This window comes from Nicotiana tomentosiformis, chromosome 1 (genome assembly GCF_000390325.3).
Source record: "Nicotiana tomentosiformis chromosome 1, ASM39032v3, whole genome shotgun sequence".
NCBI classification, from domain to species: domain Eukaryota; kingdom Viridiplantae; phylum Streptophyta; class Magnoliopsida; order Solanales; family Solanaceae; genus Nicotiana; species Nicotiana tomentosiformis.
The window spans coordinates 115711770-115736014 of NC_090812.1; the positions used below are offsets into that span (position 1 = coordinate 115711770).

At 39.9% G+C, this 24245-nt stretch overlaps 1 protein-coding gene across 8 annotated transcripts; it reads right to left on the reverse strand.

Annotated features, from left to right (window-relative positions):
• Nucleotides 1-328: 328 nt before the first annotated feature.
• On the reverse strand, nucleotides 329-24234 carry LOC104113512 (chromatin modification-related protein EAF1 B-like). 8 transcript variants are annotated; one of them, XM_009623700.4, is made up of 24 exons: nucleotides 23766-24234; nucleotides 22003-22065; nucleotides 21610-21809; nucleotides 21453-21507; nucleotides 21271-21368; nucleotides 19844-21200; nucleotides 19610-19729; nucleotides 19132-19287; nucleotides 17989-18180; nucleotides 17715-17795; nucleotides 16527-16578; nucleotides 15893-16416; nucleotides 15742-15792; nucleotides 15075-15132; nucleotides 14795-14991; nucleotides 14620-14673; nucleotides 14436-14516; nucleotides 14120-14257; nucleotides 13909-14025; nucleotides 5635-5738; nucleotides 5307-5513; nucleotides 4902-5229; nucleotides 1855-3494; nucleotides 329-1526 (listed from the first exon to the last, which is right to left on the reverse strand). In XM_009623700.4, the coding sequence occupies exons 3-23, from the start codon at nucleotides 21750-21752 to the stop codon at nucleotides 1941-1943; spliced, it is 5667 nt and encodes a 1888-aa protein (XP_009621995.1). In that variant the 5' UTR covers nucleotides 21753-21809; nucleotides 22003-22065; nucleotides 23766-24234; the 3' UTR covers nucleotides 329-1526; nucleotides 1855-1940. The 8 variants fall into 8 exon arrangements, with proteins under 8 accessions (XP_009621995.1, XP_070046308.1, XP_009621993.1 ...); XM_070190207.1 differs by having other exon boundaries at nucleotides 4857-5229; nucleotides 15084-15132; nucleotides 23766-24233; XM_009623698.4 differs by having other exon boundaries at nucleotides 4857-5229; nucleotides 14795-14985; nucleotides 23766-24233.
• Between the last annotated feature and the right edge of the window lie 11 nt (nucleotides 24235-24245).

Consider the following 24245-nt stretch of genomic DNA (forward strand, 5'->3'; position numbering starts at 1 on the left):
TAGCTACAGTTTTTGAGGAATAAACAGAACCTCACCGCACGCGTGTCAGTGTGTGTGCGTATGAGAGAGAGAGACTTTCGAGTGTCTGAGAGAGAGAAATTTCCGACTGAAGGAACTGAAAATTGAACAGAGAAGCTCCAAGTTTTGCAAACAGAGCTTCTCGAGAGGTCAGTGGCTCTTCCCCAAACCCTTGGCTTCTCCTCGTACGATACTACTTAAACCATCTCTTTAATCAATTTTTTTTGTGAGACTTTCTTATATAATTCATTCAGACTTTTTTGATTGTTCAGACACTGGAAATTAATAAAATAAAATTGCAAATTCAAGGTAAATAAATCTAAGAAACTAATATACGTTTCTGTTCATGGAAGGTCTAATACACATGTCAACATAGTTGGGCTACTAAGAACTGTAACCCCCAAAATATGGTCTGAGAGTATTGCCTACCATTATCTTTCAGGGAAGCTCGTTGATAGCTTTTCAACTTAGAATTTTGAGAAGGATTTGCTTGTGATTTGCTTCTTGTTGGGTATGACACAAATTGCAACGACCCCTGTTTCAATTTACAACCATCACAGATACTAGTTGTCTTGTTCACTGCACTGGTTTTCCTGAATTTTCATATCCCTTCTTCGACGCCTTTGTTTGCCCTTATGATTGTGCTGAGAACAAAGTACTGAGATGGTAGGATTATGTAAAATTATCGTTAGGATAGCTCTATTTGGAGGCGATGTCAGAAAGCCACGGATCATGGGAGGTGGATGGGGGAGAAAAGGAGGCCAGAAATGTAAACAAGAAACTTCTGTGACTTGCAAATACTTCTTTCTTTTATAATCGAGAAATCACTTTGTAAGTTAGTTGGCCCAACTCCCGGTGGTCCACCTGATTTTTAGATAACTCCAACTTGCAGATATTTTAGCACAAAAATAGAAAATGCTTCTACAGGGCATCTATAAATAACTTAAAACGCATCGTCATTTATAGATCATAGTATCCTTCCACGTAAGTATGCATATATATGATTCAAAAGCAAACACAGCAGCGAGTGCATCTCATTAAAGATTTGCCAAATGCAAAGAGGAACAATTTACAAGAATTGCGAAGGCTACGAGGAAGGTGCAGTCATGTATGATGACTGTTCTAACAATTATGGAGTATACATAAGACTAATATTCACAAAATTTCCCACAGCCTTTGGCCAAAAAATGATAACTACCCCCTTGAATACAAAACGGGCAATAATACATGGGATGATCTATGGGGACAAAATCAAAATAGGAATCCCTCGGTGAGCCGGTGAAACAAGGGGCTTTTACGAAAGTGAAATACGTAACATCAAAAGGAAAAAAAGGAAAAGGATAAAATCCTGTACACGTACCTCTATATATGTCCCTACCTTCCTGAGGCTCTAGGGCGACAATAATATACAGAACCCAAAATTTAAGCAGACGTCCCTCTAGTATTGCTAAACCTTGAAAATTCACCAACTTGCATAAGGTGATGCCCTCAGGGACAACGAGCTTCATCTGAACCATAAAATAAACAAGAATTAGCAAGTTCTGCCAGGTATTACCACCATGTTTTGCCACTTCACCAATATCATCATTCAACAACCAAAACTATCTTAACCAAAAAAGTAGGGGAGGTGATCAATTGAAAGCCGAATCAAAGATGTCTTTAAATTTAAACTCAGTCAATGGGGGTGAGTCCTTGCGGCTGTATCACCATTGGAAGAACCATTTTCTAAAGCATTTCAAGTAGATCATTCCTCATCATTGGATACCAAGACTAACAATAGAACTCCAATGCAAGTCAATTGACTTCAGTACATATTAAGATAAAAGAATGTCTTACCTGTACACCGCTGTTTCCCAGGCATGCTGACCCATTCAGGGACTGATTAGCCAAAAAGGAATTATCCTTTATCTGTTAAAGGTGGTTTAATCCAGTCTACAGTCATTGGACCTAGCAAACGAACTGCTATTCCCTGCTTGCAGAATCTGAGCCTGTTCTTGTGAATGTTGCAATGGTGAAAGCTGCTGCTGCAACTGTGGCTGGGTCACTGAGGAAGGAGGTTGCAACTGGGAGGATTTTTGCTGCCAGTTGAAACTATCAGGCCCTGTTGGAGCCAAGTTGCCTGAAGATTGTCTTTGGCTTACCCCTTGGCTGATTTGAGGCACCGACTCACTGCCAGCAGAATTTGTTGGTGGAGTCCCAATTGAATCACATAATGGTTCTGTACCCTTCCACTGATTAGCACTCAGAGTTGAAACATCTGCGACATTAGTTGCATCATTGACGTCCTGAAGCATTGAGGTGATTGCACCTATCTGAGAAGTTTTGCACATAGGGTGTTGTTCAGCTTGAGGTTCACCAGCTTGCAACTTCTTTGATTGATCTGAATTTACTACATGGTTCTGCTGCAATACCCGTTGTACAGTTGCTTGGCTTTGATTCATCAATTTTGGTTGTGGCTGCACCTGTGGTTGTTGATGCACCAATCCTTGGTGGTCGGAAGAACCCGTGACTGAGGATGGAACAGATTGCTGAGATGAAATAGTATCAGAGGGAGCCAATGAGCCAGGACCTTGATTGCTATTATCCTGATTAGGCATCTGCTGCTGAAGATGCTTGGTAGATGGAGGTAGTTGGCCAGAGTAAATCTTAGGCTGGGGCTGACTTGAAGAATGAGGTGCCACAGCTTGCTTTGCAAGCTGGACAGGGCTGTGTGCTGTACCAGAATATAGTCCATGACCTTGCATCAAGTGAGTGGCTTGCTCACCTTTCTTAGCAGATTGATTTGTTTGATTGTTCGAAAGCCCATTCAGTAGAGAGGGATCTATCTGCAAGTTCTGGTGCATCATCATGTTGCCTCTGCCAACTCCCTTCAACAATTTAGCTTGTTGTTGAGATTGTGACTGCTGGCGCTGTGGAGGATGGTGCCTGCCTGCTTGTTGAAGCTGCTGCTGCCCTATCTGACGTTGCCTTTGCTTGCTCATCTGAGTAGTTACGGTGCTGCCCCCAGTTTGAGCAGTCCGTGCAAGCCCATGATTTGGCAATGCATGATGTTGCGGCATTGGGGTCATTGAGGTGGGGGACGTCAAAGGAGAAAGTGATACCGGCGGAGAAGAAGATTGTGATGTGGTCTTGGGACTATTTTGCAAAGAAGATGAAATAGGAAGTTGGGGCTGCGAATGTGAAAATTGTTGTTGTTGCACCAGTCGCTGCTGCAGGTGCCTCTCTTTAGCTAATCGAATTGCATAAGCTTGTTGCTGTGAGTTGGTGGCATGATTAGCCCCCTGAAGATGAGGACGATGAGGGCTAAGCATAGGTGGCTGCTGTGATTGCCGATGATGAAGTGGATACGATGTGACGGGAGAGGCAGACTGGTTGGGGAAAGAGGAACTTAACCCACCAAATGGAGAGATCACTTGGCTGTTTCCTTGAAGCTCGGGAAGCATCATTTGCCTCTGAACTTCCTGATTCTGTGGAGGCTGTAAGAGAAGGACACCGGGACCGTGTCATTGAATTAAACATGCAAGGAATATACAAGATACCGCAGAATTGAAAATTAGATGTTCATAACATGCTCCTATATATATATATCAGCAACCACAAAAAGAGCAGAAAATGATGCAGACACTAGCGCCAAGTAACAACATAACAACCAAACACGGAAGGAGTTGCTAGACAAAGTACACAAGCTTGGAATGCATCAAAATTGCAGATTGGAAAGTTAGATGTCCATAACATACTCTTATACATCAGCAACCACAAACAATCTTTATCTTCGCACGGCAGTTTAGGTGCCGCACCCGTGTCGACACGACACTAGTATGGGTGTGGGCTTGAGATCTACCGGATCTGGTCAAACAATTTTGGGTACTTTGACCACGACGGAAGGAAAAATTCGAGACAAGATACAATTTGATTCCCGAAATCAGTACCAAAACTAGGGTAAATTTGAAGAAAATAACATACCTTATCTAGGAAATCAATCCTTTAGTTATCTACAACTTGAGAATAAAAAAGAAATCCACTTTACAAGCTATATGTAAGTATTCCACAAAATTTCTAGTAATTTAGAGATTTTTATATTTTTTTGAATTATTTTTAGTCGGATCCTCGCACCTATATCCGTACTAGGATCCTATCCCCGAATCTTAGAATTTATATTTCAAGGGGTCCGACCTCTAGATCCGCACCCGTGTCTGAGCAACTTAGGATGCAGAAACTAGCGACAAGTAACAAAAATTGTGTTAGTACATAATCTTCATAGGACACTTAAAGTTTATCCCTTCAGTATATAAAAGTGCATCTACTCTCCTAACGAAATCGGGAAAACTTATATTTGAATGCAATTTATTGAAAGCTAAACAATCTTAATCTTAGCAGGTTGTCTTTTCTGGATTTAGCAATAGCTGTGATTTTGTAAGCATTCAGTACATCTTTTATCCATTAGATTAGAAATAAAAAAATGAACATCGTTCAGACACTTCTAATTGAGGACATGCTTTACACGTCAAAATTTGCAAGTTTGCCTAATTGAACTGTTAGGTTCACGTGTTCTCCAACCAAGATCATGTGGACTCTACTCTCTAAGAGCAAAGTGACAACAGACAAGATTGTAACAAAGTCTTACAGGTTACAGTTAAAAGAGAGAGAGAGAGAGAGAGAGAGAGAGAGGGGGGAAGATGGCTGTAACAAAATAGCAGAGAGTTATTTAAATCGTCTCACGAGGTACTAGCAATCCTTTGGATCGACTCAACAAGGAAAGTTTTCCATATAGCAACTTCACCAATGGACCGAATGAGAGCAACAAAAGAGAAGCAATCAAAACCCAGCAGCTAACTAACCCGAATCATGTGCAAACCATCGTGAGGTCTCATCATTGAGTTCACCTGATTAGAGCTCACTCCAGAATGCATATTCACAGTGTTTGGCATTGCTCCCATCCCGGAGGAAAGCATGCTTCCAGAATTCAATATAGACGATGATGCAACTCCTTGAAACCCAGGCCTTGCCATTGGAATACCTCTATTGATCCCACACATCATGCCCGTACTATTGCCACTGGAAAGTATACGAGCACCACCACGATCAGTGGCTGCAAGAACTCCAGGAGCAGCCATATTGGATTGCATATTTCTCATTTGATTATACTGCTGAAATCTCTGCTGTTCATCAACTGGAAGAGATGCAGATCGAGGAACAACATATCTACCATCCCTGGGAGAAAAATTACCCAAATTGGAACATGACGAGAACAAGCCAACAAATTATTTTAAGCATAACCCATTCATTACCTAACAGATGCATTGAGGGGACTTGACGGAAAGTTGTTTCCACTAATCATATTGGACGACCCCTGGACTGCGGAGTTTGCACCAGACGCTGGGAGCACTGAGTTTAATGCACACTGACTTGAGATAGATAATTCACTTGGGTGCGGACCTTGGCATCCAACAGAAAGATAGTCTGGACTCGAGGGCGCATCACATAGGTCCAAAGGTCTTCATATAACATACAGAATGAACCAGTAAAGGAAAAGAATTATTAAGAGTTAGCCAAGCTTTAGTAACAACCGAACTTGAGAAGTGTCCAACTCTTATTAAGCATTGCAGAAAGACTTACGTAAAAATAGGGCCTCCGTTCAGATTATTTGTACAATGTTTGGAAAGAACATGTGTGTGAGAATCATGTGGTTGCTGGAGATGTCTCGGATCATGTTTATAACCCTAAATTGAAACAGGAATGTATACATCAACTTGGAGCTCAGATGTATAAAAGCAAACAAACAGAGAATAAATTCCTGCTTTGCACACATAAGATACTTTTAAAATGAATTTCAACATTCTCCTGGCTACCTAAAACTGCTAATATTGTCTCACCTTTTTTTGTTTGGGGGGGGGGGGGGTGAATGTAATGCAGGGGGACTGAGAATCCTGTACAAAATAAATTCCTGCTTTGCACACATAAGATACTTTTAAAATGAATTTCAACATTCTCCTGGCTACCTAAAACTGCTAATATTGTCTCACCTTTTTTTTTGTTTGGGGGGGATGGGGGGGTGAATGTAATGCAGGGGGACTGAGAATCCTGTACAAAATTTACATCGAAACAAAAAGACAAGCTATAAGCATTCATATTCAAGGTATGCAAGGGTCTTCCTTCTCAGAAAATATCGCATTTCCTCTCTACCTAGACTACCTATAAATACAAAGTGGAATGGACTCCAATGAAGAACAGATTTGCTCATTTGAAATATTGGTATATTAGAAGAATGGTTTAATTCCTTGTCTCTGGTACCCCAAATTATAATGCACTAACCCAAATGGCATATTCTTCAAATTTGATATGCATTACCTTTATCCCAGAATTGATATCAACTATTCATTTTGAGGTACCAAATAAAAAAATTATGTAGTGTATCGATATCACACAAAATAGCACAAACAGTCCTGGATAGCTACTCTACACTTATCAATAATCTCTCTTTTTCACTCTATAAAAACAAACATGTTCACAATTTCTTCTTCCCTAATTTACATAAAACAAGACATATCAGATCTAATTTAACTATTGTGTTAATAAACATAGACATTTGATTGGGGCAAAGAGGTAATATCAATACACGTTTAGGGAAATATAAATTCAGTGACATAGTAAGCAAATATTACAGTGACTAACTAGAGTTATGATAACTTTCCAATAGCAGACAATGCTGGACAAAACACTAACACAATCGCCTCCCGCTCCCCTTCCCCTCCTCAAAAATAATCTGTCCTATTTTCTATGATAGAGTTACATAGACATAAAATAACCAAAACTTTTGGAACAATAGCAACTATGCCTAAGTCCCAAACAAATTGGAGTCCGCTATATGAATTCTATCAAGTTCTCCATTTAAATTCATCTCAAGCCAACATTATACAAAATAGAACAAAAATAAAAAGGACTAAAAGTTCTATCAATCTCCCACTGGAATAAGAATCTCTAATAGGGCTAAATTCATCTCAAACCAACATTATAAAAAATAAAAATAAAACTGAAAAGTAAAAAAGTTCTCTATATTTTCTACTGGAATAAGAATCACTAATAGGGCCAAAAGACTCCTAGAAAGCACAGGACCTAAAGCAAACATATTAACATGACTAATACATATTCTCAATTAATTGATTTCGCTTATATTAAATCTTTTTCTTTCAGTGTGTCCATCTTTTGCTATGCATGCATTGATTCCAAGAGATTGTAGGTCTTTCGAGACAACCTCCTTCCATGAGATGGGTCTATCTCGTTCCTTTTTAACACCTTCATTCACCATGATTTTACACTTAAGGATCGGTGCATCTGGAGATCGATATGGCCAAACCATCATGAACTACCTTCTCTCATTTTATCATCAATGCGTGCTACATGCACCTTCTAGCAAATGCTGTCACTTTTATAATCTTTTATGACTAAACATGCATCTTAGCATCCACATCTTTGTAACAGTCATCTCGTGGATGTGCTACTTTAGCAGCCCAAGGCTCACATTTTTAGTCTAATAACTGTTCCATAGAACTCACCTTTTACTTTGGCGGGCATCCACCTATCACATTATATCCCGGTAACACTTTTTCCATTTCAGCCATCCGATTTTGATTCGATGTGTACCCAAAAGTTAAGTCCCAAAGCTGTTTAGCAACCCAACAGCGCAGAAATAAGTGGCATCCGTTCTCTTCCTATTTGTTGCATAAGTAGCACCTATTGCACAATGCAAAGCCTCTTCTTTGGGGGTTAGATTGTGTTAGACAAGCATCATGAGTCACTTCCCACAAAAAGCATGAATCTTTATGGGGAGCTTTTGATTTCCATATGCTTTTCCATGGCCATGGTTGAAAATGGTTGACACCATTGTTGATCTAGCAGTAGCAAGAATTTACAAGATTTTACAGAGGATAGACCTTCCAGATTTTAAGATACTCCATCAATATCATGTACTCCCTCCATTTCAATTTAGATGATATAGTTTGACTTAGCACAAAGTTTAAGAAAAAAAAGAAGACTTTTGAAACATATGGTGCTAAAAAATTAAGGGACAAAATCTTAGTGGGGTCATAATATTTGTGTGGCTATAAAAGCTTCACGTTAAGGGTAAAGTGAGTGGAATAAAAAATTTAAAGTTAAATTATTTCTAAATATAGAAATGTGTCATTTTTTTTGGAACAGACTAAGAAAAGTGTCATCTGAATTGAAACAAAAGGAGTAACAGTTTGGCCAGTCTTGGAATCTCCAATCAGAACATTGCCAGTCTAAAATTAAAACAGCAATCTCCATTGTTCCAGCACTGTTGTACAGACTTTCCAGTATCCAAAGAAAGCTAAAAAGGTCAGGAAAAGTGTCTTTTAAAGAGGATTGCTATAACCATTCGTTTGGCCAAAAAAAGTCTTCCTTCCATCACCTAGCTTTATTGCTGTGTGTCACGGGGGTGTGGTTTCTATCCGTCGAAACCTGCCTGTGTGGCAGCCAAGTCTCACACTTGACTTCAGCCTATCCAACACTCGGCCAAAATTACAACAGCTTTGGACTTAGAATATTTTCGGGCAGCTTCAACGTAGTAAGCTTTAGAACTGATTTAGGCAACGAATTAAAAGTAAGGCAACGGTAAATTGACAAGAACATAAGGCACAATTTACAGGAAACTTTTTCCCAACTTTGTATTTATAACTCGAGTATACAAAGAAACTCAACTCTAAGTACTCCGCGTACAAAAGAAGATCAATCTTGACCCTCAAGTTTTCTCTCAAAGACTACTCTTAGCCATGGGTGTTTTCATTCTTGAAAACAGAATTAAGAACTCTTTCCTAAGATAAACATGCACTCTTACACGTTTTTAGGACTCTTTTAAGACTACTCTTAGTCTTAGATCTCAAGACTCCTCTCTCTTCTCTTGATCACGAAATGTCCCATATATATAGATATATGGGCTATCACTGGCAGATTTGAAGGAGCAACTTACAAAGGGGCAGTCCATTTCTAGTGCTTTTCTCAGTCAAAGCACTAAATAAGCACTTAACCATTTAATGGGGCACTCACCCACGAAATGGCCCACTTCAGCACTTAGCTCTGTTTTGTGGAGCACTTAACCCTTTGGTGGATCACTGGCCCCACCATCCACTGAAACAAGCCTGTCACACAGCATTGCTAAATCTGTCCTAACTTGTAGTAGACATCCCCCAACTACTTAGGCCTTTACACGAAATAATAGATACAAGCACTACACAGACATGGGTACAAGTTATTACAACAAGGTAAACGCCCTCTACTTTGGCATGTGCACTACATGTGCTTGATTCACTTGGTCAGTTGTTGCACGCCCTAAGGCTGGCATTTCGCCCAGCCTTGGCGCCTTTTGACTTTGCTCCGCACCAATGCCTTGTCTGCAACCTGCTGCCCGTGATTTTGCCGCACACGCACGACACTCTTGTCGTACGCACATTGCCTTAGTCGCGTTTCTGCCTTGTCTTTGTCAATACTTGTCTTACTCGTGCCATTGCTTGTCTTTTGCCTCACATAGCTTTGCCTTAGCTATTGAGACCCCTCGCTATCATTCCGCGCTATCTTGATTTAGCATACTTGTACTTGCCGCTACCACAAACCGAATTGCCCGTCCTTTGTCTTTGGTGCGCATGTTGTGCCATGCTGCACCAATTTGCCCACACTGCCTTTGCCAAGCATGTCTTGCTTGTCTCAAGACCTTGGCCATCGCTTGCCCATTTCTCGTTTGCCTTGGTGCTATCTCGCGCACCTTAGCTTGGCAACACTCCTGCTGCCTTGACAACACTCTCGTTGCCAACTCAATCCCAAAGCGGCGGAGGGCTAACAAACCACCCGCACCCTTTGAAACTCGACGTCCTCGTCGATTAACTCAATTTATGAGTCCTAAGGGATTGACAATCAACGTCCTTCGGTCTACTCTGTTCTCAGCCACAATTGCATTGACACCCGACAATTGGTTGTCACCGGTCATTGCCTCCAATGCAGCCCTCCTATCTGCGGCAGTCATAGCATTCAACACTGCCTTCTTTGGGCAGTCTCTTGCTCGATGTGGCCCATCACAAAGGAAACAGCCACTGAATCTGCCCTTCTCCTTGCTCTTGGAAGTTCCAGCCTCATGCTTTCCCTTCCCATATCTTCATTAGCATTGCTATTTTCACTTTTCTTCCACTCCCTTGCTTTGTCCTTCTTTCCGTCGTTGAACTTTGAAGTAGAAGATACTTCTCCCAAGTGAAAATCATCCAATGCATCAGCTGCAGTCACGGCACTTGCGAGGTTTTGTATATTCTGCCTACGCAATTCCAATTGTGCCCACTGTTGCAGCCCCCTCATGAAGTTGTGCAATTTGTCTTCCTCTGACATATTGCTTATGCTCAACATCAAAGAAATGAATTCATTGACATATGCTCTCACTGATCCGGTATGCTTTAACCTTTTCAGTTTGTCCCGAGTAGTCCAGGACGTATTGTTTGGAAGGAATTGATCCTTCAACTCTTTTCTGAGTCGCTCCCACGACTCGATCTTTGGTCGGCCCAGACTTTCATCTTCGGCTACACGGGTGTGCCACCATAACTTAGCATCTTCACTCAAATACATGCTAGTCAAGGTTACTTCCTCTTTTTCGTCTTTCACACGAATAGCATGAAAGTACTGCTCCATATCCCAAAGAAAATTCTCCAGCTCGCGTGCACTCCTTGCACCTCCAAATGCCTTTGGTTCAGGAATTTTTACATGGAGACGATCAGCACCACGTTGAGGAGCATCCTCGCTCACAGCACGTCTTAGCACTGTCTCGCTTTTCAAATCCTCATTTTCTTGACTCAGCCTTGCCAATTCCGCCTCAAGGTTGGCAAGCCTTGTCATGAGGGTCTCAATTTCGTCACCTTCGGGGACATTCCCAATCAATGCCTCCAATTTCGTTAGCCTCTCCCGCAGTTCAACATTACCACCAGCCATGTTCTCGAACAAGACTACTAAATCTGCCACTGCTCGTCGTGCCTCCGTCACGATCTTGCACTGCTCCCAGTTCAGAGTAGCTCTCGTTCAGCTCTGATACCAGTTGTCACAGGGGTGTGGTTTCTATCCGTCGAAATCTGCATGTGCGACAGCCAAGTCTCACACTTGACTTCAGCCTATCCAACACTCGGCCAAAATTACAACTTTGGACTTAGAATATTTTCGGGCAGCTTCAACGTAGTAAGCTTTAGAACTGATTTAAGCAACGAATTAAAAGTAAGGCAACGGTAAATTGACAAGAACATAAGGCACAATTTACAGGAAACTTTTTCCCAACTTTGTATTTATAACTCGAGTATACAAAGAAACTCAACTCTAAGTACTCCGCGTACAAAAGAAGATCACTCTTGACCCTCAAGTTTTCTCTCAAAGACTACTCTTAGCCATGGGTGTTTTCATTCTTGAAAACAGAATTAAGAACTCTTTCCTAAGATAAACATGCACTCTTACACGTTTTTAGGACTCTTTTAAGACTACTCTTAGTCTTAGATCTCAAGACTCCTCTCTCTTCTCTTGATCACGAAATGCCCCATATATATAGATATATGGGCTATCACTGGCAGATTTGAAGGGACAACTTACAAAGGAGCAGTCCATTTCTAGTGCTTTTCTCAGTCAAAGCACTAAATAAGCACTTAACCATTTAATGGGGCACTCACCCACGAAATGGCCCACTTCAGCACTTAGCACTGTTTTGTGGAGCACTTGGCCCTTTGGTGGATCACTGGCCCCACCATCCACTGAAACAAGCCTGTCACACAGCATTGCTAAATCTGTCCTAACTTGTAGTTGACATCCCCCAACTACTTAGGCCTTTACACGAAATAATAGATACAAGCACTACACAGACATGGGTACAAGTTATTACAACAAGGTAAACGCCCTCTACTTTGGCATGTGCACTACATGTGCTTGATTCACTTGGTCAGTTGTTGCATGCCCTAAGGCTGGCATTTCGCCCAGCCTTGGCGCCTTTTGACTTTGCTCCGCACCAATGCCTTGTCCGCAACCTGCTGCCCGTGATTTTGCCGCACACGCCCGACACTCTTGTCGTACGCACATTGCCTTAGCCGCGTTTCTGCCTTGTCTTTGTCAATACTTGTCTTACCCGTGCCATTGCTTGTCTTTTGCCTCACATAGCTTTGCCTTAGCTATTGAGACCCCTCGCTATCATTCCGCGCTATCTTGATTTAGCATGCCTGTACTTGCCGCTACCACAAACCGAATTGCCCGTCCTTTGTCTTTGGCGCGCAGGTTGTGCCATGCCGCACCAATTTGCCCACATTGCCTTGTCAAGCCTTTGCCAAGCATGCCTTGCCTGTCTCAAGACCTTGGCCATCGCTTGCCCATTTCTCGTTTGCCTTGGTGCTATCTCGCGCACTTTAGCTTGGCAACACTCTTGCTGCCTTGACAACACTCTCGTTGCCAACTCAATCCCAAAGCGGCGGAGGGCTAACACTGTGCCACCTTGTAATTGAGGCCAAAGACTCTAGATATGTTTCCAAAACCAAAAGATGAGGGGAGTTGATAAAAGATGAGGGGATCTCATCTTGTACTGTGTTTATTAGCCATTCATAACTGGGCTAAACAAGTATGGGCTCAATGCCAATCCTTGGTGTTAACCCACGGTTATAGGAACTCATTTGCATCTCCTACTACTTTTCTCAAACTAGTGGCAACTCCTTCATACATATTGCTTATGCCGTTCATACATTTAAAAATGAATTTCTTTCTTCTCCAACAGACACCAAAGGACCTTTCCTGCTACTCTATCATATGCTTTCTCTAGGTCAATGAACACCATGCTTAAATCTTCTTTCTCTAGGTTAATGAACACCATGCATAGATCATTTTTTCGCACGCAATAAATATTCATCAATCTTCTCAGCAAGAATATGGCTTATGTTGCAGATCTAAACTGCTTCTCAGTCACTCTTATAGTGTCTCTAAGTCTAGGCTCTATTACTCTTTCCAGAGTTTCCTTATATGAATCATAAGTTTAATTCCACGATAGTTCGCAAAACTTTGACGTGATGTAAAATTTTTAGTACCCAGAGGAGACATCAATTTAGTAGTTATAAGGTTTCGATGTAGAATCACACCACGCTTCTGTTCAATTGCTTTGAAATCTAAAGTTTTAAACTAGTCCCAACAAGTACATCATTCTTATTGTAAAATATGCCAAATTCAGTAAAATTTGTTTTCCCTTTTCCTTCTATAAGTGATATAGCGAAATGTCCTGCCAAAGTCCGCTAAGCAAGGAAATACACATGTTTTATGCATAGGATAATGATTTTTCCTTTACTGATGAATCGACTTGGGACCTCACAAGTAGTAACATATCCAGCAATTACTTTCTATGCAAGAATATATTAAACTATTCTTCACGCAAATACCATGCAGTCAGTTTTCCATCATTCATAAATTATTTCCCTTATGAAAAGATCAAGCTAGGTGTTTGGTTTCATTAAATGTCTCAAAGTGCACTCTTACATTTTGTGGATGTTTGGGACATTAGTAAACCCGTATTACTGCAAAGACTTAACAATTCTGATCCATCAGGTATTGAAGCTCTATTGTTTTGAGCAATGCATTGCAGAAAATCTAATCCCCTTTTGGTCCTAGGATGATAGAAACCGAATGGCCTCCCCAATTACCAAAGACACCTAATATAGTAATTTCATCAACACGTAATATGAGGGAAGAAAATAAAGTTGTTATATGTATACTAAGCAGGCAGATAACAAACCAGCAAACTGCAGTTCAACGACCACAAAATAGGGGCTCTCACTCTAATATGGCGAAGAAGCTAGACAAATTTTATGGAGAAATGCTAATGCAAGAATATACCTGATTCTTCCGTAAAAGATATTTCTGCCCGATCATGATCATTTTCTCAAAATGAGATCTAAGTGTATCCTCTTCCATTGGCCCCTGCAAACGCTGAAACAGTTGCCTAGCACTTCCCTGAATGATTTTTAGCATGTTTATTCAAATTACAGAAAAAGGGTAAAGAAGTTTTGACATCAAAGTACCAGAGAAAGCAAAAGCAATCCTGAACCTTGGGAATGCCAGGTAATGTTGAAGGATAAGGTTGAGAAGATCCTGAATCATCAGCACTATCAGCACCATCACCACTACTTCTGTCCATCAGTATTTTGTGTCGTTCTTTGCATTCTTTTGGCTTGCGGTAGATACACTGTATTTACTCAAGACAATTCTTTAGGAGCAAGCAGTGAAAAGATGAGGTAAAAGAAAATTTAGAAAAGAAAACTAGAAAGCAGTAAAGAAAGTGTAAATATAGGAAAGATTTAAAATCATCTACTGCTAGAGTTGTCTGGCTAAAAGATGCTAAGAAACCTCATGACTATGCTCACCTTGAATTGTAAAGTACTGTTGAAAGCATCACTTACAAGCTCCCAGTTTGGACCCATGTCATGCACCAGGACCACGAGCGCCTAAAATTTTGAAGTCAAATCCAATTATACACCTCATGCCAGAAGAACTACAATGAAAAAAGAAACAGAAGTAGGTACATTATCAGATAAAAAAGATACCAACCTGGTCCTCGAATAGCGACCATGGACTTCCTGAACCTGGTTGTCCAGCAGACGTCTGCATGAGATTGTAACAAGCAAATTCATTCTTTTAGCGGATAGATCTTCAGATAATCATTCTTTTCTTACAAATAAAAGCAAATTTGAATAAAACAATATATTCTAGCATAAATAAGCACCTTCAAAGTTTTGCCTCTCCTACCCTGGTCCCTACCACTAAGCATTCTCATAAGTTTATTTGGGTTGGACATGTTACTCATCTGGGAAGCCGCTGGAGATGGGACAAATCCACCACCAGCACCTATATTTTCAAAAGAATTTTCAAGTGATTGCCTCATCATCTTTGGCTTCTTTGTCATATGTTGACCGACTAAACCTTCAAAAGAGAGAGTGCCGTTATACAAGAAGAATATTTAGTATCAAGCTCTAAAACTGATGCAAAGTTAATAAAAGCCGTACCGTTACTACCATTAGAATCAAGTTGATGGCTCTCCAATCTCTTTCTGGAAAAGTCCCTCTGAAACCAAACAAATTATAAATAATCACAAAATTGTTACAGAAATGTGTGTGTGCAAGAGATCCAGTTATCAAGGTACATCAGCATTGCCATTCTTAAAACTGTCAAAAGGATTATAGTACATACTTCTCCAACATGCTGTAGATTGAGTCATCAACAGCACAAAAGTATCTGTTGCATATAACTTGGATTTTGCTAAAGCAAGCATATTCAAATACTTCAACAGCAAGATCAACAAAGAACATGAAGTTTTCCCCCCTCCCCAAGAAAAAGGAAATAAAATGAAAATAACCACACATAAGGAAAGAGATATATCAATGCCCAGTAAATAATCAAGAAAAATATTTGTTTCGAGCTTCCAGAGACATGCTGGAAAAGAGAGCAAGACCAAAAGATCAAGACCTCTGTAAACTAGCGTCCAATACTAACAGGAAAAAAAACTAACTAATAAATCAAGCCGCTATGTGAAAAAAAGAAAGAATAATTTGACAAGCTATTGAGAAACACCTATAAGTGGATCACTTCCCTAACTGAGCTCCAATTGGGAAGTGCAAAAGCTTTACAGTAAAGTGCAGTCAGATTCACAGTGAATAAGAAAAAGGAAATCACCTGCTCGTTTTGAAAATTAGAATCAGCCTTCCATCGCTGTTCATATGCTCCCTGCATCAACGAGAATGCAGTCATCAAGAAAACTGAACATTGAGATGCTTCTAAACCAAAAAACAGTTGTTTACTGAGGATATAGCAACTTATCAAGTACCAGAATCTTTGATTTTTTCTTCTTTTTAGGTTTTGAAACTTCACTGGAGTCAAATGGTAAATGCTTTTCGAAATCGCCAACTGACTCAACGTCCAAACTATTTGGCATATGTGATCCCCCATGCAAAGTACTCTGATCATCCTGAAATGAACTGGTATCACCACTTGAAGCATCAGTTTTGATTGGCAACTGAGCACATCCAGATGTTGTTGCACTGTAAGGACTAAGAACTCTTTGCCTAGAAGCAGTACGCATACGCTTTGTTGGAATAGACACATTAAGATTGCTTGCTGGCCGTTTGCCCAGTTGCATAGATTGATGAGTACCAAGTTTGTTTTCCGCACGTTGTGTAAATGGTACATCAGTGCGAACATCATATGATCGTCCATTATATGCCTTTATGAGGATCTTCCTTTTCTTCTGGGAAAATCTTGACAATTTGTTACCTTCAATGGCAACTGATATGTCATATGGACTTGTCTCTCCTTCATCCTCTTCAAATGCATAGTCTTGAGATCCAAAGTCTGCTTAGACATACAGCAAGAAATATGACCAACTAGAAAGAACAGTACCATGAGGCAACAAACTCCCAACAACATAAAAAATAAAAAGAGAACAGAAAGAGAAAGGAAACCTGGAACTGTAATGCATGCAGATGTCTCCACCTCTTCATGCATACCAAATTTCTGAAATTTCAAATAATGGACTAGCATCAACAAGCGAGATTAGAACACAAAAACATACTGCTAAAGCCAACAAGGACGGTGTTGGTTACAAGGTCGCACTGAATATATCTGAAATGCAACTCTTACTATTCCCTTTATCAGTCAAAAGCACCTGGCATGTTGATGTCTATTGTTGTGTAAAAACAAATAAGAACAAGCAGTATATCAATCATGAATTAAAAGTATGGCAGCACCTGTACGTAATTTTTTTATAAAGTAATAAATTTCATTAAAGAAAGGGCAAAAGTGTGCCCGCATACAAGAAGTATACCAAAAAGTAGAAGACCTCATAAAAAAGGCAGCACCACTACGTAGTTTTAGATACTTCCCCTGTACCGAATAATTTGTCCTACTTTCTATTAGGATTATGGCAAAATTGTCTAAGGAAACTTACTCCATGCACAATTCAATACTTCCCAATATTCTAATCATAAAAAAGGTGCTACAGGGCCAACTTTCAAACTAGGAATTATTCAAACAGTTGAAAGAACAGCTTACACTTTGGACGGCATACTGTTCAAATTTATAATAACATTCTTTACATAGGAAGTATATGCAGAATGCTCAAGAAAATAACTTCATTCCAAAAACAATTTACATCGAAAGAACAACTTCCCCCATTAACTAACGACCTAACTAACACAATCATCATATGTTGTAAATTCCATGTTAAGGAAGTGCTGCAACAAATCCATAGGAGGAAAACTGCCAAACTGCACATTCTTTTCTTCCCCAAAATCCATTTAGTATTTAGTATTTAGTATTTATCCCCTTACGCAGCAAAAGGAAAAAGCCAATAAAGGATGACTATTAAAAGTTATACCAAAGAGAATAACAGAACACCAATTACGGACAATTAGACACAACTCAGAGTACCCGAGAACACTGCACTTGTAACAAATGTTCAATTAAGTTATTACATTCACTTCCTGACTAAACCTTGAATATAATAGAGTTAAGTTCTATTAGGATCTAATAATACTTTTATCTAGGCCAAGGTCAACCAACCGTGTTGGATGAAACCAGCAATTTGCAACTCAACAAGTCAGAACATGTAAAATCAAGCATTGGCGAAATAGTGATTCTCGATATATTACCTCATAGTGCAGCACATGAGATTCGATGGACTTTCTGTAAGCATCCATTGCTCCAAGGGAGACAGCATAGAAGAGGTTCTCCTGCATGAAGGAATGAGGATCACTTAGAAGGATTTACCTTTTGCTGAATAAAAAACATAAACAAATAAAAGAGTAACAAGTATCACCCCAGAAATGAAATAGATTAGCATTCAAAAGATCCCCAAAAATATGTTCACTGAGAAAAATTTAAAGACCAGAGATCAGAAGACAGTGACGTTTAAAGCATACATACTTCTCTAAAATGATCTTCCTGGGGCGCATCAATGATTCCAGCATCAGACACCCTCTCTGGAGTCACCGGAGCTTCAGCAAGGCTTTGTGGAACATCAGAGTCATTGTATTTCAGAAATCTCATGGCATATTCCCTAATAGCAAGGGTATGACCCTTTCTAAAGATCGGCAGCTCCAGTTTTTTGCTTTTCCCCTGCCAGGAGAATCACAAACTACGAATTAAGGGACAAAGATCTCCTCTCCAGCCTTTCATTGGAAGCAAGTACACAGGGAAAAACAGAAGTTAATTGGAATTAGTAGATTCTGAAGCATTGTCATTTGCTCTAATGGTTGCCCTATTTAATTATTACCAACAAAATTTAAAAACTTTCTTGCTAGAGAACAACCATTATACTTTTCCCAACTTTAATTTAATTGCATTGAGATCGCATACATCAAGGCAGCTCTTCAACACAACCAGCTTATGTATATACAAGTTCAAATTAGTACATTCTCTTAGAAATGTTTGCTGCTTACCCAATGCTTATGTGAGAAATGAATCACATAATTGATAATTCTCGGTTCAATCATACTATGAAGTTCATACAATGCAATGGAAAATTGCTGCAAACGCTGTCTAGCCTAATAAAAGAGCTCATTAATTTCATTGTTGGAATACAAGAGTATATATATAAGTATGTATCCAGCAATTACATGAAAATAACTATTTAACTTTTAACCACTGGGTTCACCCTTCTATCCCCATATAAATTTAGAGGGGGGCCTTTGATCAGATAATGATACAAGCCTCTATCTGCATATAGAAGAACTACAATAAAAAAGTAAATGAAAATACATACACACACATAAATACACATATGTGTGAGCTTCTGTGTCTATGTATGTGTGCGTATCAGATCAGTATAGTGTATCACTTATTCCATACCCAGATGTTCATTTACAAAAGAAAGGGGTTATGGCATTCCATAAACCAACAGGCAGATAAATCCATGCCAACTGCCAATGGACAAAAGAATTGCTCAACCAGGGAAGGAAAAAAACCAGGGCATGATTAGTTACCCCTTCATAGAAAACTTGTTTTTCAACAAACGAAGGAAAAGCAAAAACATAACAAAAAAAGAAATACTACTTCATATCTATATACCTCAATAGACTGCCAGAAACCCATGACAGCTTTGGCCATAATATGAGCTACCTTTTTTAGCTCCCAACTACTATTTTGTTCTTGGAATCGTGACCGCGCGGTAAAAGCCACCCGGTGACACATTTGAGCAGCTGCAGTCATTTTCCAAAGACGTTCCTACATGATGAGAGACTTTTGAATAAGTGGCTAAGTTTGGAGAAACAGACTGGACAAATTTCCAGTAAGTTTGGAGAAACAGACTGAACAAATTTCCATAACCTAAATGAAAATTTAATCATGTTTCAACCATTCAGTTATGGAACTCATAAAAAAAGCTACTACAAAATCAAAAATGAAAGTGGCTCTAATTGAAAACAAAGATCCAGAACCTTCATGAAAATTCAATCAAGTTTCAACCATTCAGTTCGGCATTAAAAAAAAGCTATTAGAAAAGCAAGAATGAAAGTGGCTCTAACGGCAAGGGTCAATTAAGTCACACCTGAGCAAAATCATTTGCCAGCCAAACCATTTCCTCAAGTACATAATCCCAGTGAGATTTGCGACGATTCTCCACTGGAAAGGTCACTGCAGATAACTCTGCAATCCTTTTACGTTTCGCCTGTTTGTTAAATTAAACATTAGATCTTTACAGCCAAATAACGAACTCATAGCAAGATTTTTACAAGCCCGACCAGAAGAAGATGTGAATTAGTTTAAAGATTAAAGCAAAAACCTCTATAATCTGTGCCTCTTTCAAGATTGAGTCTTCATCACCCCTGGTAGCAAGTTTAACGTTGATCCCAGATGCTTGTGCCTCAGGGGAAAGATTTGAAACTCCATGTTGTGATACATGCTGAGAAGGCTCAGGTATTCTGGACTCAACTGAAACCTGACGTCCAATAATACAAGCATTTCCTTTTTGGAGGTTGGAACTATCACTTGTATTTGTACTGGGTTTCCTCTCAGTTTCTGACGGAGATGGGCCAACTGCTTCCACTACAGTGGTAATATTATCTTTTACCTCACAAAGCAAATTAGGTTCACTGCTAACAAATTCTTCCTGTGATGTATCGAGAAAATAATTTTGGTGATTTTTGGGGCCAGAATTGCATACTTCATTGGTCAAACCACAACCGTCACCAGCTTTCACCTCTTTCTGTTTTTTAAGATTGCTTTCGATAATGGGTGTTCCCTCTGGCACCGACAGTTGTTCCTTCAAGTCACCTTTGGAGTCCAAGTTTTTTGGGTTCATAATCATTTCACTATCATTATTTCGATCTAGAGTAGTCCGGGTGCAAGAAGATTCTGAATCTAAACCCTTTGTGCCCAATGCTGCACCACTGCTTTGAGCATCATTTGGTATGCTTTTCTGGTCACTCTTCCCACAACTGAACCCATTTATTTGGCTGGAACTAGCTTGCTTCCCAAGGCCTGCTGCAGCTGTACATGACTGACCTTCCTGGCCAGCAGAACCTACCGCTTCTTCTACCAGTGACAATGGAGGCCTTTCAGGACCTTCCTGAATAGACATTTCCTTAACACCTGTGTGTGAGTTCTGATCATGTTGGTTATCCAGCAAATCTCTGGAAGCACTAGCTTCAGGAATGCTATCTGCCAGATCATCCGTCTTCAAGTAAGTAGTTGACTCTGCAGCTTTAACACCATCTACTTCAGAAGCCAGAGTCTTCACAGGCATACAACCCTTTGGACTAGAAGGCACTGCAATGTTCAAAGAAGAGTTCTGGTCTTTTGGATTTTCTCCATCAGAAACCAGTCCTTTTACATCATTAGGCCGGGACCTGTATCTTCGCTTGTAAGCTTTTCTAGGGACACCAAAAGCAGCAGAATCACCCAATTCTTTTGCATTTCGACTTCTATCCAACTTAAATGACTGCTCTGATGGAGTAAGTTTGCTCCTACCGGGGTGTCTAGAAGACCTATCACCTTCAGTGAATTCATTTTCACCATCAAATAGCATGAGATTGTCAGCACTGTTGGGTTCACAAAGTTGAGGAGCCCCAAGTCGACCACTACTTTCAACTGAGTCTCCATGAGGAGAAGCAGTAATTGCAAAACTACCTTTTGCTTCACTAGAGCGCAGAAAGAAAATTAGGCAAGCATAATAAGGATTAGAAAACCAACAGAACTCTGAGAAATTACCTGGTCACAAGCTGATCGGGATGTTGATCTGTCAGAGAAGTGGACTGAACACTAAGTGAAGCAGCATTCCCGAATTTGAAATCCAGTGGATCACCACCCTGCGATAAGAAGAATCAAGTCCTGCCAAAAATGCAAGCGGATAATTTCTGAAAATCTAATAATAACTGGTCCAACCAACATACTTTCTCAAGAAATTCTAATTCTCTTCTCTTTTCCTCTAGGAAACAATACTCCTGCCTGTTAACAACAACAAATCTCACCATAAGTATAGAGGAAGTACTGAAATCATTAAATTCCATATAGGCAGGACAAGGAAGTGAAGTAGCACGCTAGCATTACCTAAGCTCAAGTTGAACCTCCTCAATTGCTGATCTCCGCGGAGAAGTTATGTTACCAATACCAACTCCACCTTCAAGAACTCCTCCCATCGAATCAACCTCGGCATTGACTACGGGATCAGATTCCGCACCACATCCATGCATTCCCACCTTAAAAGCTACAGGGTGTTCCCTCCATCAGCACAAGCCTCGATCAAATTCCTGAAGACAAGACAACACTTAGACATCATGCAGGAACTGAAATACCAACAAAAGTAGTAACAACTGATATTAGTACATAGATGGTTATCAAAAATAACAGATATTAGTACATGGATATCAGAAGATGTATACCCCTTGTTTGGATATGGGTAAGTATCTTTTGTAGCATACATACAAGAATTCAGTTTATTACCTTTTGTACTTCTACGAACTTAGGACACTATCTGGTTGCAGCCCCAATCACGTTCCTCTCTTTCTTGAACAAATGCAAAAGAAAAAAGAAAATTAACCCTGCTTCGTAAACAGTCTACTACGAGTAGAAGTGAAACATATAACTGCAGAAAAAGGAATATGGCACAAGAGAATCCAGGTCTCTTGCCAAAAGAAAGCAACTTCACAAGTAGGATCATCGGGATTCAGTTATGTTGGAAACAAGAAAATATATCTTGCCAAGGTAACATCCCTAGATACAGAACCACCAGACACATATTACTGGCTAGATGAACAGTTACTTTGAAGAGGAAGAGAGTGGCATTAGTATACCTTATCAGGGCTTCTATAGAAGATACGGGAAAAATATATAGGCCTCGATAAACTATGTTAATGCCTCTTACTACTTTACATACTTATAGGTTTAAAGTGGGGCAAGACAGGCTCCACCAACTGGTCTGCAAATGTAAGAAACTACGTAACATGGACCAATGCTGGGGCAGAGAATTGCACTGCCTCAGCTCCTTTTTCACCTCACCTTGCTTTCTAGAAAATTTTCAAGATCTACCAGGCTCTAAATTAAAGTTCGTATGCAATAGTTACTAGGCAAAAACTGAACTGATCGAGTAAGCTCCTACTGGAGGATCCACATTGATCTTTCCTCTTAGGCAATTGTAGATGGTTTCATCATGTAACAGCAAGCGTATAATAGAAAAGACAAAATTTTCCCTTCAACATCCATAATATCCATGGGGACTCTTTGTACAAATTAACAGTACACAAGATGAAAGAGATCACATTGGAGCATAAGCTGCTTGAAAAGAACACATCTAAATCTAAACAGCAATGTAACAAAAATGGGTAAGTTACTGCCCATGCACTCTGTCAATGGTTTTCCTTTTCACATTTTGATTATATGTATCCAAGATAAAATGAATATCCCATGTTCCACTGCAAGTGCCTTCGTGTGAGTGTAATTGCTTGTAGCCTATACTCATCCATTAAGTATAGTATGTGAACCATTCATCAATCAGTAACTAACAACTTGGTCTCTAGAATGTAGCTATCCAAAAAAAAGTTCATTGCACCCAAGGAAGTAGCCTAGTGGTCAATGGAGTAGGTGAGAACCATGAGGTTTCAGGTTCAAATCCCAACGGAGGCAAAAACACTACGTGATTTCTTCTCATCCATCCAAATCTTGGTGGACAGAGTTACCTGGTACCTGTTGTTGGTACCTGTTGCTGGTGGGAGGTATCCCTTGAAACTAGTCGAGATGAGCGCAAGCTGGCCCGGACACCACGGTTATAAAAAACAAGGCCCATGCATGATTGCATGTCAACTCAGTTGTTCGCACGACTAGGCAGCACAAACAAAATTCAAATATTAAAGATGCCTGAAAAGGGGGGAAGCTTTTTTGCATACATTCATCCATATCTTACTCATTTGCACAGAAGCACATAATTCGGTGATCACCAGCTTCAAACAATTCGAATGAGAAGAAAAACAAGCTCAGAGCGAACATTAGTTTCATTTCATGACATGCAGAACAACAATAACTTGTCACGTAAAATTGAGCTACTCTTAACAGTTTAAGCAATATGCACACCCCATATGCAAATTCTCAATTTCACATTCCCTTCTTATGAAATAACCCCAAAATGAACAATATGAACTCTAGGGTTTGCACGAAAATGAACAAAAGTCCAAATTCTAGGGTTTGTAAAGCTTAGGATTCAAAAGGAATACCTCAATTGTGAATACTAATGCCCGAATTGCATCTAGGGTTAGCAATGCGTCACCCCTGTAAGTTTCTCCTGGTTCTAGGGTTTTTTCTTACCTCAATTCAAAGCAAAAGCTATTTTTGCCCTAGAATATCTGAAGCAGGGAATGCATTTGAATCTCGTACAATATGTCCCTCGGCTTGTACAATATGAGACAACAAGTGCCTATATTGACATAAATACGTATGTATTTGTCGAGTTAAATAAGGTTCCTGGTTCTGTCTTCGTGCTCCTTCGTTCTTCCCCCAAACTTTCTCTCTCTAAACAGTATTGTTTTTCTCTCTCTAAAGCTCATAAACTATTCGTCCTCGCACGAGTAGTGGGCTTGGACATGCAGACGACGAACCAAGTCTATTGCAATTTTAGTCCATTTGGGCTTCTTATTTTTTTCCTGATTGGAGAAAGATTCTAATTTCCAAAGGAACATATTTCTTATATTGGTTTG